The sequence below is a fragment of the Chaetodon auriga genome, chromosome 10 (assembly GCF_051107435.1).
Source record: "Chaetodon auriga isolate fChaAug3 chromosome 10, fChaAug3.hap1, whole genome shotgun sequence".
Lineage (NCBI taxonomy): Eukaryota > Metazoa > Chordata > Actinopteri > Chaetodontiformes > Chaetodontidae > Chaetodon > Chaetodon auriga.
Window position 1 is genome coordinate 19,562,449 of NC_135083.1, and position 17,555 is coordinate 19,580,003.

At 42.1% G+C, this 17,555-nt stretch overlaps 1 protein-coding gene across 4 annotated transcripts in view; it reads left to right on the forward strand.

The window, feature by feature from the left end:
- The window catches only part of nphp4 (nephronophthisis 4), a 157,528-nt gene that overhangs the window by 109,289 nt on the left and 30,684 nt on the right, over window positions 1–17,555 (forward strand). For 3 of the 4 annotated variants that reach the window (XM_076741807.1, XM_076741806.1, XM_076741810.1), the window contains 5 exons: window positions 888–1,048; window positions 2,016–2,199; window positions 10,894–11,028; window positions 13,553–13,752; window positions 15,137–15,360. In XM_076741807.1, the coding sequence (XP_076597922.1) occupies window positions 888–1,048; window positions 2,016–2,199; window positions 10,894–11,028; window positions 13,553–13,752; window positions 15,137–15,360 (904 nt within the window). The remainder of the gene's footprint in view (window positions 1–887; window positions 1,049–2,015; window positions 2,200–10,893; window positions 11,029–13,552; window positions 13,753–15,136; window positions 15,361–17,555) is intronic. The other variant, XM_076741808.1, reaches the window with a different exon arrangement.

Sequence of the window (17,555 nt, forward strand, 5' to 3'; positions counted from 1 at the left end):
TCCACAATTTAGAATCACAATGGGGACTGTTTGGATTAAAAGAAATGACTTGAATGATAAATCAATCATCAGAATAGCTGCCATTTTTCTTTTGTTATTTTATTTTGATCCAATATCAGTTATTCAACCATTTTGCTCTCCATCCACGCTTGTGCTTGGAGGTTGTTGCCCTGAGCAATCCCAGTGCAGCAATCCAAGAAATCTGCTGATCTAAGAGTTGTTATGTCTTTCGACTGTTAGACTAACCAATAGAGATGCGCCTTTTGTGATACTTCTCTGTCGCTATAATTAGTTAGTTAATTACGAGCTAGCTGTGTAGGAAGATGATGTCCTCAGGTCAGAATGCTTAATTGACACCTGGTCATCGATGCCTGTTTCTTCTAGATGGAAAAACAGTCATCGATTAGCACAATGCCACAACCATTTGAATTGCTGAACCAACCAGACATGTAGGGCGCGATTCAGAAGTCTTGAACGAGGCTAACTTGTAGGTCCATTATGGAGTTTTCAACCACTGGTATTGCTATTAGCAGTTTTTATGAGTGGGTCCCCATTTTTTGTAATTTATTTGTGATATCTAAGCGATAGGCCTAATAGCCAGCAGCTTAATGCTCTTCCTCTGACAGACAGTTGGTGGCATTAACACGGCAAGAAACACAGCAGTATGCCAGCAAAGGCAAGGATGGTGTTATGGTGTTACATTGCAGTCCATTAATATTTGGAAAGTGACACATTTTTTGTTGTTCTCTCTGTACTCCCTGTGCTCAAGGTGTTCACTTTTCTGTTAGACAGTGCAGTACTCATGAGCCTTCTCTTTATAGCTCAATGTGTTCGAACAGTCTGTGTGTTTTTCCCTCCACGCTGAAGTCTCCTCTCTTCTTGTCTAGGCTCTCCGGGCTTGCAGGTGCAGTTCAGAGTAGATGACGGTTTCCTGAGGCCAGGAGAGAAGCGCTGGTTCCTGCGTTACTTGGCGCTCCACACCATGCACATCGACATCTGGGACAGCGACTCATTGCTCCTGATAGGTTCTACTGCCATTGAACTCAAGGTAGAAGATGATGATTCAGATCTGCAAAGATGAAAGTGATCATTTGTGGTAACTAGTTGTTGTATTGCAACACAAAGACTGATTCCCGCTCACCTCATCATAAGAAGAGCTGAGCATTAGAGAAACAAAGAAAACATATCTTTTACACATGCTTTGTCATCCTTCATTGTAACGCAGTGCATCTGTCGTGGATTCATGCAGCGTTTGCAGATTGTTTAAACACATTTAATAGAGTGAACCAGGCGTTGCGGAGAAAACTGCTTCTGATAATAGAATGTCAAATGCAACAACACTGTATTACCCAGGTGTCCCTAAAAACACAAAACATGTCATGATAGATGTTATAAATGGTTTTATTCTGTCAGCTGGTACCGGCACAAAAGCCTTATTTAATGAGATGTGCAAATGTTGTGGCTGTTTTTAAAATGTGTTTCTTTAATAGGAAAAGGTCAGAAAAGAAATAGAAAAGGAAATGCACCAGAGTGAAGCTCAGCCTTGTTTTGAACAAACCCAGTACTTTTTGTGTTGCTCTCTGTGTACTCTGTGTTCCAGGATTTTACCCAAGCAAGTTTTCTGTTTTAACCTCTAATGAAAAACAAACCACATATTAAGTTCTTTTAATTTGGTCTTTTCAGCTCTGCTCTCTATCTATTGGACAGAAATGCTTTTGCCAAACTTGATGTAAAATTGATTTGTTTTGCAACTTGAAATTTGTAAAGCATTTAATGAGAGGTACTTAAAAGAGTAGTTTACAACAGGGCAGAGCTGTTCTGAACTTAACCCTATTCATTTACCAGTAACTCATTCTCCCAACCATTCCTCGCATATAAGTGCTTTCATTTTCTTGCTCGTCTGCCCTCCTTTACTCATTCCCCCTCATGTCTCGATGAGTGTATTTGTGTTTATCGCATAATTGTGAATAAATTCATCTCCTTTTCTTTTCTCACACCTTATTTTGCATCCCCAGTACATGTTGCGTCAAGGTCAAGCGGCAGTGCAGGCTCTTCATGAGGTGGAGGTCCTGACCACCGATTACGTGGGAGAGGACACCCTACTGACGAGTGCAGATTTGGGCCGACAGTCATCTCTCAGCCCCATGACAGTCCACACCATTGTCAGGGGCCGCCTGCACATACGCACAGGCAGCATAGGTAGGTTTTTCTGATGTTTTTTTTTTCTTTTCTGATTGTTGAAACTACTTTGTTTACCAGATATTGATGTGGCCATGGCTGACATCAGAACAGAGTACTCGGGCCTGATGAGTAGTTTAGTATTTGGTAAAAATTCATCTGACCAGCCAGATTGTAGTCTCACTTTGTGTTGCTGTTAGCGCATACCCCCATGGTGAAACTCGTAAATCAAATAGATCCAAGCTAGTACCACCCCCACCGGGATACAGAAGAGGGTTGAGACTGATGGGATGTACGAGATGAGAGGGCTGTTGTGAATGGCTGAGTAGCTGCATTACCGAAACATGAATGCAAATGTGAAGAAGGCCAGGAAAGGAAAAACTTGTATTTGTCGTAGCTTTCACAAAAAAAAAGAAAAAAAAAGAAAAAGAAATCCAGTTTCAATATCACCCAAATCTCCTTCTACCTCTGAAATATTTACGACAGTGTTTTATATTCAGGTCATATTCCATTTGGAGCCTCAGATTATGAAGTAATGTTGTCTGTTTACTTTTATTGATGTGTAGAGTTGGGAAATGACAGTGAATCCCCAGGGCTGCTGCTGCTGCTGTTGAAAGTTCCCATTTTCTGGAGGTGTGCAGGCTCGCAAAGCAAACACTGTGCCAGAACGAAATATCTTGATGTGATAGTTCCACTCCGTCTAGCAACTGAACACCTTCCCTCTTCCCTTGCACTCATCCAATTTGGGTCTGGCGCGCCCCCACAGTGCGATGCCAGCTGATGATAGCTCGCTTGCCATTAATCAACTGTTGAAACGATACTCCCTCTCATAAACAATGCATCATTCTCCCAGCCTCAGAAACTCTGCAGAGTACCATTGTTGGGGCTAAATATGCCAGCACTTATCACTCAAAGCAGGTTGAGAGCGCAGTGGGTTATTGGGTGTGCTGGGGATGGAAGGAGGAGGATTGTGTCTGGCATGTAAATTCCAATCAAGGCTCAGATATCCATCAGGCGCCCTGGCCGACAGTCAGAATCAATTTGGGGAGGGAGGACTCGCAAGCACTTTTCTTTGTTTCTGCTTCCATCTGTCGCTGCCTTTCACACTTCTCCCTTCGCTCTTTATCACAGTCTTCCTGTTTTCTCCTATTCATCCATTTACCTCTTACCTTTCTATCACACGTTCTCTCTTCCACCCTCTATCTGGCTGTTTGTTGTCTTCTCTCACCACCTCTATATCCTCTGCGTGTCTCATTCTTTCTCTGCGTCAGTCATCAAGCTGTAATAAATCAGCACTCTTATTTGGTGGGAGGTAAAAGATGTGAAGCTCTGTCATTAATACTCACTGGTGTTGGGGGGGTCAGAAGTTGCCCACAGTATGACAGATGGATTTCCTGTATGAAGACTTTAACAGAGATTTAATGCGAAGGACATACACACACGCACACATATGCATGTGTGCATATCAAATCACTCACACATGCCAAGACGGCATGCACTCATGCATACAGGCAGACATATAGACAGACAGGTGTAGCAGAGCGTGGACAGGTTGGTTGATGACACGGGTGGAGGAAATGAGAGGTGGACAGGTAGAGTGTATCACTGTCATCATGTGAGAACCCTGGAACTCCAGTTTGTGTGATTTTCAAGTTTAATCGAAGGCTTACATGGCTTCTGTATGGATTCTTTACTGGTTCTAAATCCCCACTTGATGCACTCAAAATTGCACGATGGCCAAGTTTAAAGGCAGGCTGCGTTTCTGTGTTGACACTGTGCAGATACACTTCCTGGATTTCAGCTTGAGAGGTGAAGGAAAGCTGCTTGAAAATGGCCGATGACGCAGAGTGCGAGACAAAAGAAATGGTGTGTGGCAGTGTGACAGTACGTGTCGCCACAGCAGTAAAGGCTCTTTTCAGTGAGGCTGAAATTTCTTCTTGCTGTGAGGACCTTTTCGATTTAGATGAATGTGCTGATTATATTTTAGCCATGCATTATTAGAAGATGATTTGACTATGTTAATGTGTTCTGTAAATCTTTGAATATTGACCAGGGCCTGTTTGTTTCTAATTTCCCATATTTCTACAATATTTATTAACAATCTTCATTGCAAACTCAGGATTTTCTCCGTGTTTACCTGTTCTTTTCATAAATTCAGCATACTCTACATTTCCACACCACTAATTCCAACAGTACAAGAGTCATGTTGCGCTCAGTACCCTAACAGAAATGTTGTTGTCATTCTCCAGTTTGGTTTAAGCAGCTGTCAATTAAAGTCACCACTTCACTGCACATATGTATCACAGTAAAAGCCTTCCAGTGCAGTGACTCACAGGGTATAATTCCTCCCATTCCCACCGGGCTTTTAATTTGAAACATCTAGAGTCAATGTTGAGTTTCAGTGAAAGTAACTGAGCAGCACTCAGAAAAACGGCAGAAGGGATGTGATTGAAATGAATTAGGAAATGAAAATGGCATTTGTGTGGAAAAGAGAAAGTCAGAGCAGCAGAGTGACCATATATCCATATATTTATATAATTATGTGGACCCCCACAACAATGCCACTATAATTCACAAGCGCTTCAGTCCTGACTACACACCGCTCTCTCCCTTTTCTTTTTTTCAGTCATGCATGCTATTAATCATGTCTTTACTTCAACCCGCTGGGAATTCATCAGAATTAGGCTTTATTGGAAAAAATGAGTGGCAGACTGTCATTTCCAAATGAAAAAGAGTGAAACACCAAATGATATCCTTTTTAATCATCACAAGGTAGGATTGACATGTAATTAATTAAATGGTAATGATATACGCTGTCAGGCCTATTCAATCATCCTGTAAAGCAGCTTTTATTAATAGTCTTGTAAAGGACTACAGGAAGTGGCTTAATCGGAATAATAGAGAGTTGCAAAATTGTCACTGGAACGTGGGGTGTTTGGTTTGAGGTCTCGAGGAAGGAAAACATTGCTCCCATACAGAGAACTGTAGGAGCAGATGAGGAGTGTATAAGCCATGACGACCGCCTGCTCGTCCCATGAAACTGATCGACTGGTGAATCCAGAGGAAAGCTACGATGCTTTATTGATTTCATCTGCTAAATCCACATGAACTCTGAGAGGAAAACGGCGAGAGAGGTGGGGGAAGAAATACATTAAGGAGAGATGTTTAACTGTAACACAATTGAAAACTGTGCAAAAGCTCAACATTTGGAAGCTGGTATGAATATTTTGTAGCATCCCTCAAAATTATTACTTGGCCCAAAGTCTGCTGAGTCAAAGCAGAGTCATCAGTATGTGTGAGCAGCTTTGTCCCAAAGAGAGAAGATAGAAAACACTGAATGGTCTTTATAATCCCTGATGTCATTACGATGTGAAGCCCAGAGCTTTTCCAAAGTCTGATGCTGTGGTCTAATTGATGGTCTGCTCACGGTGATTACCGCATGTTGTTCTTCCAAAACAAACAGGCAAGCAAACACAACATAGACAGATGACAGACGGGTCCGAAACGTCTTTAGAAAGCAAAGGATGAATGAAATCAAAAGCAAAGAATGAAAGAAGCGAGGAAAGACAAGCCGTTTTTATAGATTTACGCCTCTGAGGCTGTAGAACAAGTTAAGAAAGCACACAGAGGGGTACATATATACACAACTCAAAAGCAACGGCCCCTTCATTGGGATTCTGTATGCTCATACTTGCCTTGAACATTTCTGTCTTACATGTACTGCAGATGTGTTTGTTCATTTGCATCTACGTGTGTTCATTACCATTTTCCTGCCAGCAGTGGGACTTGAGGAAGGCAATGTTGTAATTCCTGATATCCAGAGTAAGCTTCTGTATATTGACATGTTCACGACAAATTACCATACGATTTGCTACAGACGCTCATGGTCCCTGGAGGATAATTCCTAATAATTTTGGTGACAACCCTTAGTTAATAGCCTGGCGCAGGAGTGGGGAGCTGTTTCAATCTTGATAACATCCTTGGAGGGCCATACTAAATTATTGAACGCATGTATCACCCTCTTCAAGCTTGAACTGCTTTTCTTTGAAGGTGCATCTGATGTCAGATGGTAGCAATGATGATGATGCTACTCGTGGCTGGTTTTCCAGGTTTGGTCAGTCAGTCTTGTGCAAAAGTCTTTGAGTCTTTGCAAGAGTCAGTTTTGAAAAGCAGAGTAGGTCACAGTAGTAGGTCGTTGCTTTGCAGCTTAATGATTTTCTGTTTTCAGTTGTCAGGCACATGAGCTGGTCCCACATTAAACAGCATAGCAAATACACCCACCGGCATATTCAGATGTCATAGAAGGCTTTTCATCTTGCAGCGCAGGAAAATGTGTTTCCTCTTTTCAGCTTTACTTGCCACAGTGTTAATTTCACTTTTCAATTTAACCAGAGAGCCGAGAAGCTGGCTGGAGCGTGAGGTTCAGCTCTGAGAGGTACTTTGTGATGTCCGTCTTCAAGGTCAAATCACACAGACACTTGCTATCACTGAGTTTCCACGAGAGGTTTTCCCTTCATCTCCATGAATTGTTCCAGACAAACTGTCACTTTGGAGCAAATTGTCCAGTGCTAGCAGCTCCGCAGCAGCAACAAGGCACTCCTTGAAGATATATGGCTCTTTAACTGCGAGATACTTCAGTATGTTCTCCAGCTAGTCACTTATTTTTTTCTGTGTGCTTGTTTGCGCAGGGCTAATAGCATACGGTTGTTTTATCAGACATTTTTTCTTTAGCAAAGCTGCCTGGTCTGACTGGAAACAAGGTTTTTAAGAGAAGGAATTGCAGCCTGGAAAACCAAAACGCTGAGCTGAAAGATGGTAAATTGCTGCATGAAACTGAATGAAACTACAGAGTTTGTAGTAATTCTCTGTGTGTTCATCACTATGATTGACGTCTGCAGGCATGTGATCCACTGGTATAAAAATATTGATTAGGGTAACTTTAATGTAAAGAAATCAGTGCTTATTTTGGCTTATTGTGACTGAACCCAAGCTAGTATGTCTGAGCCAAGGCTGCAGCAGTTTATATAATAGTTTTTGATGATCCAACTCCATCTTACACAGATATCATTTGAGTTTGGCTTCATAAAAAGGTAATATTAGCTTCATTGCCAAAGATTAAGACAGTGAGTGCTTTTAGTATCCAATCTGGAAACATGTTGGTAATATCTGCCAACATTAAAAAGGCCCATATGTGACAGAAGGGAAAGCCTATTGAAATAAAATCATTTTGCTGACTGAGTTGCGTCTGTATCATTTCTCTCTTAACTCTCACTTTCTCCTGCTCTCTTCTGCTCCGTCCACACACACATGCACACACTCTCTCGCACACAAACAGAAAGCATGTATCTGCTTCAGCGCAGTAGAGGAGACAGATTAGAACCTTCTCCAGACCTCACAGTGCTCCTCATCTGCAGCAGCCTGATAAGCCCTGAAGAGACTGGCTGTTGCAGCAGGAGAGAGTAGAGAGAATCCTCTCGAAAGCTGCCACTAGTGGAACAAAATATCAGTGAAATTTACCTAACAATTAGTTTAACTAGGTGACTTCCCCAAGGGCTGCACATACAGCATGTCTCACTCATTAAAAGCTCTTGCTGTTGGCGAATTAAGACCCGACTTTATCAACTTTGCTTTTAGCCCTGAGGTGAGGGGAAATCTGCTTATTCTGAAAGGTCAGTGGCCTGGAACAGGGAGCCAGAAGAAATCGAATATCGCAGACTACTTTGAAACCCCCTCGGCACTTGCTCCCATTTGTTCTGAGGGCCAGTAAATCAGTGGTTTGTTGTGGCCTTAACCTCAAGAACTGCCAGCAGAGCAAAGAGGGCGGGCAGGTGGGGTAGTGCCGAGTAGTGTTATTGTCATGCAACAGAGAGAGGTAGTCAATAAATTTGATAGAGTTCAGCCCCCTGGCACTTTGTTCACAATTACTCTCCTCCACACAGACAACAGGGAGCAGCCAGCGCTGGGCTGGGCAGGGCTTTCTCTCTGCAACACAAACCCGGAGTATTAGCTTTCATTTCAGTGATGAGGATCATCAGCACTGTCTAAACAATCTGCCAGTGTGATTCAGCAGTTAGGGATGGATAATGTGACCGAGAGCAAGACATCCCCGTCAACCTGGATTAGCTCTAAAGTAGGTATTATCTGATGAGCCTAATGATGCTTCTGATGATAGCCGATTAATTAAAATGATTGATTAAATCAGAGGGTCACAAGTGGGTTCATCACCAGTCCATGTGTTTTTATTGTGGGCAAGTAGCACCGGGTGTTCATCTTATCGCATCCTTGCAGGCTCATTTCATAATTCTATCTTTCATCAAAGCATTTCTCGACACAAAAGAAAGCAGGCTGAGAAAGGCCCATAATGAGGTGTTGGGAATGAGATCTCTATGGCTCCGTTATTGATTGGAGATGTTTATGTGATGGCAAACGTAATGTCTTCACAGTTATATTTGGGAAATATAACTCAAACAAATACATTCGACTGAGTCGTGTGGCCAGGGAAGGGTGATGGATGGTGAGGGGAATGCATTGGGACGGCAGACACCTCACCCATTAATCTGCAGAACTGCGCTGTCTGTGTCTGTTTGCATGGCAACATCAGCTCCCCATTACTCATTTAGCTGCCGCCCATTATCAGTTTGTTGATGAAGGACTTTGCCTCTGAAAGATTTGGAGGGTACTTTTTGCCTCCCCTTCTAAAACTCCTACAGGCTCACTGAGGTGTCAGTTCTGGGCGGTAAAGCCACTTAATTGCTGCACTCACCATATTTCAAATGAAAGCATCCCGGATGAGGTATCCCACAGCCTCTTAGGAAATGCTCAAACTTCTTACACTACAATTAAGCACCTCATTTGGGTATGTTGTGATGTTCCAAAGCCTAGACACTGATGGGAGTAATGGGAGCATAGTGTCAAAGTGCACTGTAATTTAAAGAGCCGTAAACTTTTGTTTTAATTACTTCTTCAGTCAACTGTTGTAAATTGTATAACGGGCATCCCAAGTGTTGGCTTCAGTATACCTGTAAATTGCACAAAACAAGTGTTTTGACCCGTGGTATTTGAAAATGCTCTTGTGAAGATGGTACATGGCTGCAGGCTGGTGTTGTGGTTGTGAGCAATTATCTGTCACTTTCATTACAGGTATTTTTTTGTGTGTAAAGCACTGTTCAGAAGCATAAGCAAGCCTGTCCCACAGCTGCTATACTGTAGGGGCTCTGTGCAGGATGAATTAATGTTAGAAGAAAACCTAATATCAACCATCATTCACTGCCTTTGTACAAGTGCACCCTGGAGTGTTTACTTATCCACATGCCTTTACAAAGAAGAGGATGATTTTGCCCTTTAGGAACAGTAAGGGAGATAAACAAGGTTGAAAACTGAGGGCACTCTGGTTGTTAAGAGGCAGGTTTTGCAGAATAACCCACAACTGTCAACTTAGCCTTCCAAACAATGATTTATAAAGCTTCTGTAATTACGTGACTTAGAAAATGAGAAACCTCAAAACTCAAATTGTCCTTTAAATGAAAGCTCTGTAATGCTGTGGTCAGCCCCCACCTCCAGAAAGCTTGGTGTTTCACTCCATCTCTGACACTCAGCACTCAGCCAAACCAGACAGAGGCCAACACTAACCATCAATCAGCATGACACTCATCACAAGCTTTCTGTGTCCAGACCTCTCTGGCCATTTCAGGCTACTAATTAACCGCTCTAGGCTTGTCTTCATGTAGTACTCTAAGCCAGTTTAACCTGGAATGTGTTCACTTTGGCTCTGTCTACAATCAAAATGTATTGTTTCACATGTGACTTCAAAGAGAAGTTTATCTTAAATTTATTTATTTAGTTGGCAATCTGGCCATATCAGACTTCAGATCTCGGTTTGGCTTGTTACTTCAAGAAGCAGCAAACTCGCGCGGCTCAAGTCACTGCTGGAGTTGCACTGATTTGGTCTTTAAATAGAATGAATCAAATCAAGAGTTTCAGAGATAGCTGTGCTTCTACCATTTATTATCCTGATAGTGATACAGAGTTAGCCTCAGACATAACGTACAATCAAATAACATATTCCTCATTGAAACTTCTGTTGGCGGGTCTGCTCACTGGTTAGTTCTTTTGCTCGTTAGCAACCCCTGCTATTCACGAGTTTGAAACAAATAATAAAGTTCTTCTTTGGAAAACACCTGAAATGACATCCAGGTAATATCCAGGTTCAGAGCCTCAATCCCAGCAGTTCCAGGCTGACCTGCCCCACCTGTCAGCAAGGAAGGTTGTTGTTAGCCTAATAGTTAGCTCAGATGAAGCTATTTCTTTCTCCATAGGACTTTTTCGTCGAGTTAATAAACAGTTTGTCAGTTGACTGCTTGTCTGATCCATTAATAATAATGGTATGCTTTCTTCTTAGATGTTTACAGCAGTATATTGAATCCACTGTGAATTAGCATGATACAGCAATCCCTGTTTTATTACTGATTGTTAATTTTTGCTAACAGGTGATACAAGTGTAAACCTGCAAAAACACACAGTCAAAACTGACTTGCCTTGCCTGTGAGTGACAGTAGTTGGCATGTGTAGAGCTATAGCACTCCCTCTTGTGGAGAATCTGCAGCCTGTTAAAAGTGTGTGAGCCTGAGTTTATGAAGAATGACTTATGGGGTGGCTCACATGTGAATGTAATCAGACACTAGACGTCAAACTAAAAACTGTCTTTCTCTTCGACAGGGTGCCCAGTAGATCCTAACAGGAGGAGGCCAGCAGTCATGATGCCATCTCATTCTCATATCATCACGCCTCGCGAAGTCACTAGTGGCTTCAGAGGAGGAAGCCTGTCGTCCAGAAACATCCTCCAACTCAATGGCAAGCTCTTTAATCTACAGCTCACTGAGTCCTGTCTGTGTTGATGTATAAACGTATCGTTTAACACTTTCATTGTGTAGTTCATGTTTCCCTTCACTCACTTTTCAGTTGATGTCTGAACACATGCACATGTGTGTATTCCACGCTGCTGAGTAATTAGTGGCTTTTATTTGGGCGGTGACCATGCTCCTGCCTTGATCAACTCAACCAGATCCATTACACATTCTGTCTGTTGGCTGCACCACTGAACCACTCAATTTTCAGCCTAATTGAGCTTGCAGAAGCATCTCTGGTGGCTAGCCACAGTCCTGTTTGTATTTTGTGTATGTGTATGTGTGTGTACGTGTGCACACCCACACGCACACACACTGGGGAAACCAATTTTTTCCTCAATTAGAGAAGCCGTCGCCAGTCAACTGGTGTGTATTCCTAAATTTGTACTTAAAATGTGGACTGTGACTCAAATACACATACACACACACACACACACACACACACACACACACACACACAGTAAAAGGCATCGCATTAGAAAGAGTTGAAAACAAGCAGATAATTGCTTGTAATGATATAAAGTAAGTCTGGCAGGTCTAGAATTACAGCCCACTCTGAGGAGAACAGACTTTGGAAACACTGTGTAATTATATTTCACAAACATTTGCTCATAGCGCACTACATACTAATACACTGCTAAAAAATGTGCACGTGGAAACATGAGCAAACATACTGTATAGAACATGTTTACAAATGCATGCGTGCGTATGTTCAATCCAAATGTATTTCCTAAACTGTTGCGACCATTTACCCACAGCTCTTGTTACTGTGCAAACACGGTCTGTTCACTGTTTGCTTTTTTCTTACCTATCTCGCTCTCCTCCTCCTCCTCCCCACCACCACCACCACCACCTCTCCACTACTCTTGTCTCTCTGTGCCCTGATCTCTCTCCACTCCACCTTCCCTTGCCATTTAAACATACTGTGCGCCTAATTGCTTTCACTGGAGTCCAGTCGCAACAGACTGAAACAGCATTGTGAGTGCGCGCTCAGTCCCATACCTGTCTCACTCATTGTCTGCCTATGGCTCCGAAGGAAGCAGTGTAGCCAGACACTATCTGGTTTGGTGAGTGGCAGTGGACCAAATGCCTCTGTGATAAGGAGACTTTGGAAAAATGGCCAGGGATGAAGAGTGACTGGGAGAGGAAAACAGAGAGAGAAGGGAATATAAAATAATTGATGCACAAAAATGGGAAATTAACTGCTGCAGATAGGCGCAATATATGTAATTAATAGAATTCTGTTCATACATCAGAGGATATATTTCCTTTCCATCTCTTTCTGATGTGTTGCTCATTTAAATACACTACTGCTAGTTAAGGATACTTGGCTGTTTGCCGATTGATTGAGGTACTGATCAGATGGCATTAGTCTTCATTGCTTTTATCAGTGCATTACGGTGGCCAAGAGAGCTCAACTCACTGCGGCTAAAGAAAACTCATTGACAAAACTCGAGTAGTAGTACAAGTACACAACAAACACACAAAATCAGTTTCCATGGGACACTAAACAAACTGGCAATTTGTAATAGGCTAACTTTTGGTGATATTGCCATCACATAACCACCTAGTTACCTCCATCATGCTCCTGTGCATGAATGTGTTTGCTGATTTACTTGTTTTTATGTATTTCCAGTATTTTGTTTCCCTAAATGCAATTTGTCCACAGTCAAAATGGTGTAGATCTTGTCTTATTTCTATGTGCTTTGTCAATTTGGTTGTTATTTTCAGAAGTTAAGGTGCGTTGAGCTTTCTCAGCCAATTACATTCTTTGAAAGTTGCTGAATGAGTGAGGCTGGGTGTCGTGTGAAAGTTTTACATACTGGTGATGGGAAGACAAGCTACTGTGCAGATACCAAAAACAATACTTGTTTCCTTACTTTGAGAAGATTCTCTACAAAACCTTTTTCTTAAAAGAAGCTCAAGTTCTCAGATGTTAAATGTCTAAACACAAGCAGCCGTACAAGAACGTCTGTCTGATCCAAGAATAAGTTCACAGTTTATGAGTAAATTTAGGTTGGTAAAAAATTCATAATGCTTGTGTTGTTCAAAGTGCAGGATTAGACACATTCTCTTTTCGGAGCTTTTAAAGAACATGGGTAATTTGCATGATTTAGCCCAAATGAGGATGGATTGTTTGGTGAGGAGTAGATGAATCAGGTGTTTTAATTAGATATTTTGGTGCTTGCAGAGGATACATTGCCACGGATGTGAAAATAATTGGTGAGGAGAGAGCAAGTCTGTTTTCCCAGCAGTAGGGCTTTGGCCCAGTTGTAGCGCTGCCAGTTGTTTGACTGTTGTCTGTGTGCAAGCTGTTGTTTCTGGTGCTCCAACAATACTTTAATCTGTCACAACTCTCTCCCTTGGACATTTGGAGAGTTTTTAGAACATATGGTCAAAATGGCAAAGAGATTAGATTCTACTCTGTTCAGTAAATATATTCATGATTGTGGCCTGTTTCTCCTTCACAGCAAGGAACACTGCACAGGCACACAGACTGGAGATAGACGGGGATCGCGTGCTGCCGCTCAGACGCGACATCAGAGCTGACGCCGCCGTGCTCGGAGAGCACAGTCTTAACGAGCCCGACAGCGAGCGCCGCAAGCTCAACTGCATGGCTGCAGTGCATCAGCGAGAGGGCAAGGAAGCTGCTAAAGCGACTAAGGTCACGGTGAGGTCAAACTTTGCACTTAGCCAATGGGCAGACAAGAATAGCTGCTGAACTGTAAAGCGGAGCCGCAATGCCCTGCCCCTGTGTCGTCTTCACTTAAGTCTCAAACGGACAACAAAGACAGCGAAAGAGCAGCTTTCATTCTGGCTCTGAAACATGTCATGAGGGAGCTTTCATAGAGGCGAGGAGCGTCTCCCAGACAGCCTGCCAGCGTAACAATTCTCATGGTGATGTGCCCTTCAACCCTCTGTGTTTTAGTGACTGTACAAGAAGGTGTTAATTGTTTCCTACCCAAAGGCACATCTTGTACTTTCACCCATGGGTGCACATGCTAAATGTGATTTTGGCTGTGGTGCCTGAGACATTTTACGCATTACATTTCCTGTGGTAAGACCTGCGTTTAAGTTTGTTCACACCCCCATAACAGCCAAAACTATGTGGAGTATAACTGCTCGCACAGGAAGATTTTAAGGGTTGCTTTGCTGTTCAATTTAGATCAGACTTTTCTGGGCTGATAGCGATGACTATTCAGTCTAGGTTTATCCCCAGCATTATTTCTGTTCACTCGACCTGCTGAAAACCTCAATATTTTATTTTCTAACATGCTCAGTTTCACTACCCTGAATTCTAATGTTTAATGTGTTTTTAAGACAAGTGTACCTACTGAACATAATACCTGTGGTTTGTTATACCCTTATAATATTACATGAATACAAAATCACAAACTGTTAGAATATCAAAGAAAAAGAAAAACAAAGTAAAGACAGTGTATCTGTTTATTTTACCCACTGCTTTGGAACAAGGCTGCACAACCTTAGTGAACCCAAAATTTGAGAGAACACTGTGTTTAATATTGATTCCTTTCTAAATACCTGTACTTAGTGTTGGAAAGCTTATGGAAACTGTGGATGCATGGAAGTTTGTTGAAAAATATGCTCTTAAAGGTTCAGAGAAGGTCATTTCATGTTCACAAAACTGAACAATAAGGGAAAGTATGTAACACAAAGCTTGTCCGCTTGCAGAGCTTTGATTCCAACTCTGCAATGTTCCAGCCACAGAATGTAGCCATGGAGTTATTGTTCATGAAGAATGGGTTATTGTATGCCTTGAAATAGACACTGAAATGTCACAGAGAAAATTCTGTTTTATTGCACCCTGGATTTTTTTCTTACTTTTATCCATGATTATTATTATGGATATTGCTCGCCGGCACTTTAGCCAGATTATCTAAGCGATTTCAAATGAAGGTAAAAATCTCTCCTTGCACATAATATCTGCCTGTCTGCAACAATATGAAATATTTTACAGAATGTCATGATATTGTGTTGCCAGGTGTCACATTGGTACGTGTTTTTCAGTATTTGCCATTGTCCTTGGATGTTAGGATCGGACTAAGGAAGGCCGTTCGGCCAAAGCACTCCATCAAATCAAACCCAGCGAAGAGCGCAGCAAGGCAGAGGGCATCGCCAACATGCTGAGCCAGGCCATCACGACCCAACATGTGCTCTACGCCAGCCTGGGCTCTGCCGAATACCTGGAGTTCGTCCTTAAAAATCCCTTTAATGTACCTCAGACGGTCACCATTCACAGCGACGACCCTGAGCTCAGGTAAGACTCTGCGAACAGTGAGGTGATGTCAGCCTGCCACCTAACCCTTAACTGTTTGTTTAGTGTGATATTTTCCTCTGACAAAGAGGAAACTCTTAATGTGTTTGTTAGTCATGTGTTTCGTGTATAGATTTGGGTGGATTTGACATGTTTATACTGTAGGTGAGTCCCCAATCTAGCACACCTACTGAGTTGTGTTCTGTGCTGTACAGTGTTCTCCATTATCAGACCGTAACAAGCCGTGCCCCAACCGTGAAGCTGTGTTCACACGTTCAGAATGTGTTTCCAAAGGTGATGGTGTATCTCTAAAGATGCTTCTTAGACCTTTTTTCATCCAGCTTTAGGAAACAGTGCTGCGTTCTCACCCATGACCCCCCTCCCCCCCATCGTGAGATGAACTTTATTCTTTGATGTGATGATTTATCCTTTCACCTACTCCTCAAAAACTTTGAGTATTGATGCCAAGGCTGGTGGTCTTTTGACATGCAAACAGTTGAGGGCAGTAAAGCAACATAATACTGGATACTAACCATCGTTAACACAAGAGGAAGAAGACAGAAGTTGGCCCTCTACTCCCTTGTCATCAATCTTAATGCATGGTTTCGAATCTGTTGTTGGGACTGTGTATAGAAAGTTGCGAGTGGCGTCTAATTCTGCGCTGAGTTAATTTACTACCAACCAAGTCATAGCTCTGCTTTGGGAAGGCCACTTGAAACCAAGGCTGCCTCTGAAACTAAAGTTAAATTGGAGTTCCATGAAACTTCATTCACATTCATTGCATTTGTCCTTGTTACCTCTACATTTTAAAGTTGTAATGCTGCACTGGATTCAACAGTACTGTCCAACTTCATCTGTTATCAGTTAGCTGCACATATGTGACCTCGTAGCCTAATGTTAATGCGGTGCAAAGTGATACTTTCTCACAACAGACATTTTGTCATCATAGTTGGAAAAGCACACATGTTGGTAAAAATATAAACGATGGCCTCATTTATTAAAGGGCTCCAGTAATTAGACCAGCCCCGTAAGTCATGACACCACAAACAACAGCAGGACTCTGAAACTGATGGAGCTTAATGGAATTAAACCCTCACTCATTTTATTATTTAAAATTGTGCTTTTCCTACTGTGATATGTCCAATGTCTTCCATGTAAATGGTGTATAGCTAACACAACACAATGCACATGACTTTTTTTTTCTTATGGTGATACAGATACTATAAATTTACCTGTTTTGTCTCCATGACACTTGCTTGGCTGAGTTGCATTCAAAGACTGTTTTTTTAAACCAGTTGATTACAAAAAGCTCCCTCATAGAGATCAAAGGGCAGCTCAGCTACACTATAATACCATAATTCAAATCCTAGGCCTGTCTTCTGTGTCTGCATATACTGTTGTATTAAACAAACCTTTAACAACATCAGAAAACATTGCAGTGTTAAATTTAGTTGTTATCTTGTGTTAGTTTACATATCAAAAGACCCGTTGGTTATGTGAGAGCAGCTTGCACGTCTGTATTTAGATTTCTGGCTGTGGGGCTACTGTGTTTCGATTCGGCTCATGGATTGTGTCTTTAATGGAGCACCTCTCATATGGCGGTACATTTTTGAGATCTATGTATTTTTATTCGGGAATTAACTTGATAAATTATTAGCTGTTCAGTACAAATAGCAGCCACATGCAGACAAACACATCTTACATGTGTGTGTCTGCATGAGTAAGGAAGCTAGACTCATATTTCTGCTACATTTCACTCTATTATTCTCACACATACTGGAGGCCTATAAAAGAACATTCTGGCTCCTTCAGCACCACAATCAGTTGTCCTTGACACAGATGCAGACATAATGCTGGTGAGATGCTAAATACCCCCTTTAATCCAGGCATAGCAGCCATTATGAGTGACGTTTCCTGGATCACCCGTTCTTGCTATCCATGTCGTGTTTGTTTCCTTCAGTTAGCGTTGTTGTTAATCCCCCCACACTGAATCTTTTGTTATGGATTCTGCTCATGCCTGAGCTTTGGATTAACATATATCACGCTGATCAACAAAGGCTGGAGTGCGCCATGGATGAATCATTATGGCATTAGCCCGGCCACCGAGCCTAACAGGTCTAATTGAGAGTCATCAATCCCTGCATCTGTCCTCTCGTCGGCTTAGCACCCTGCTAGTTTATTTATTTATTTCCTGATGA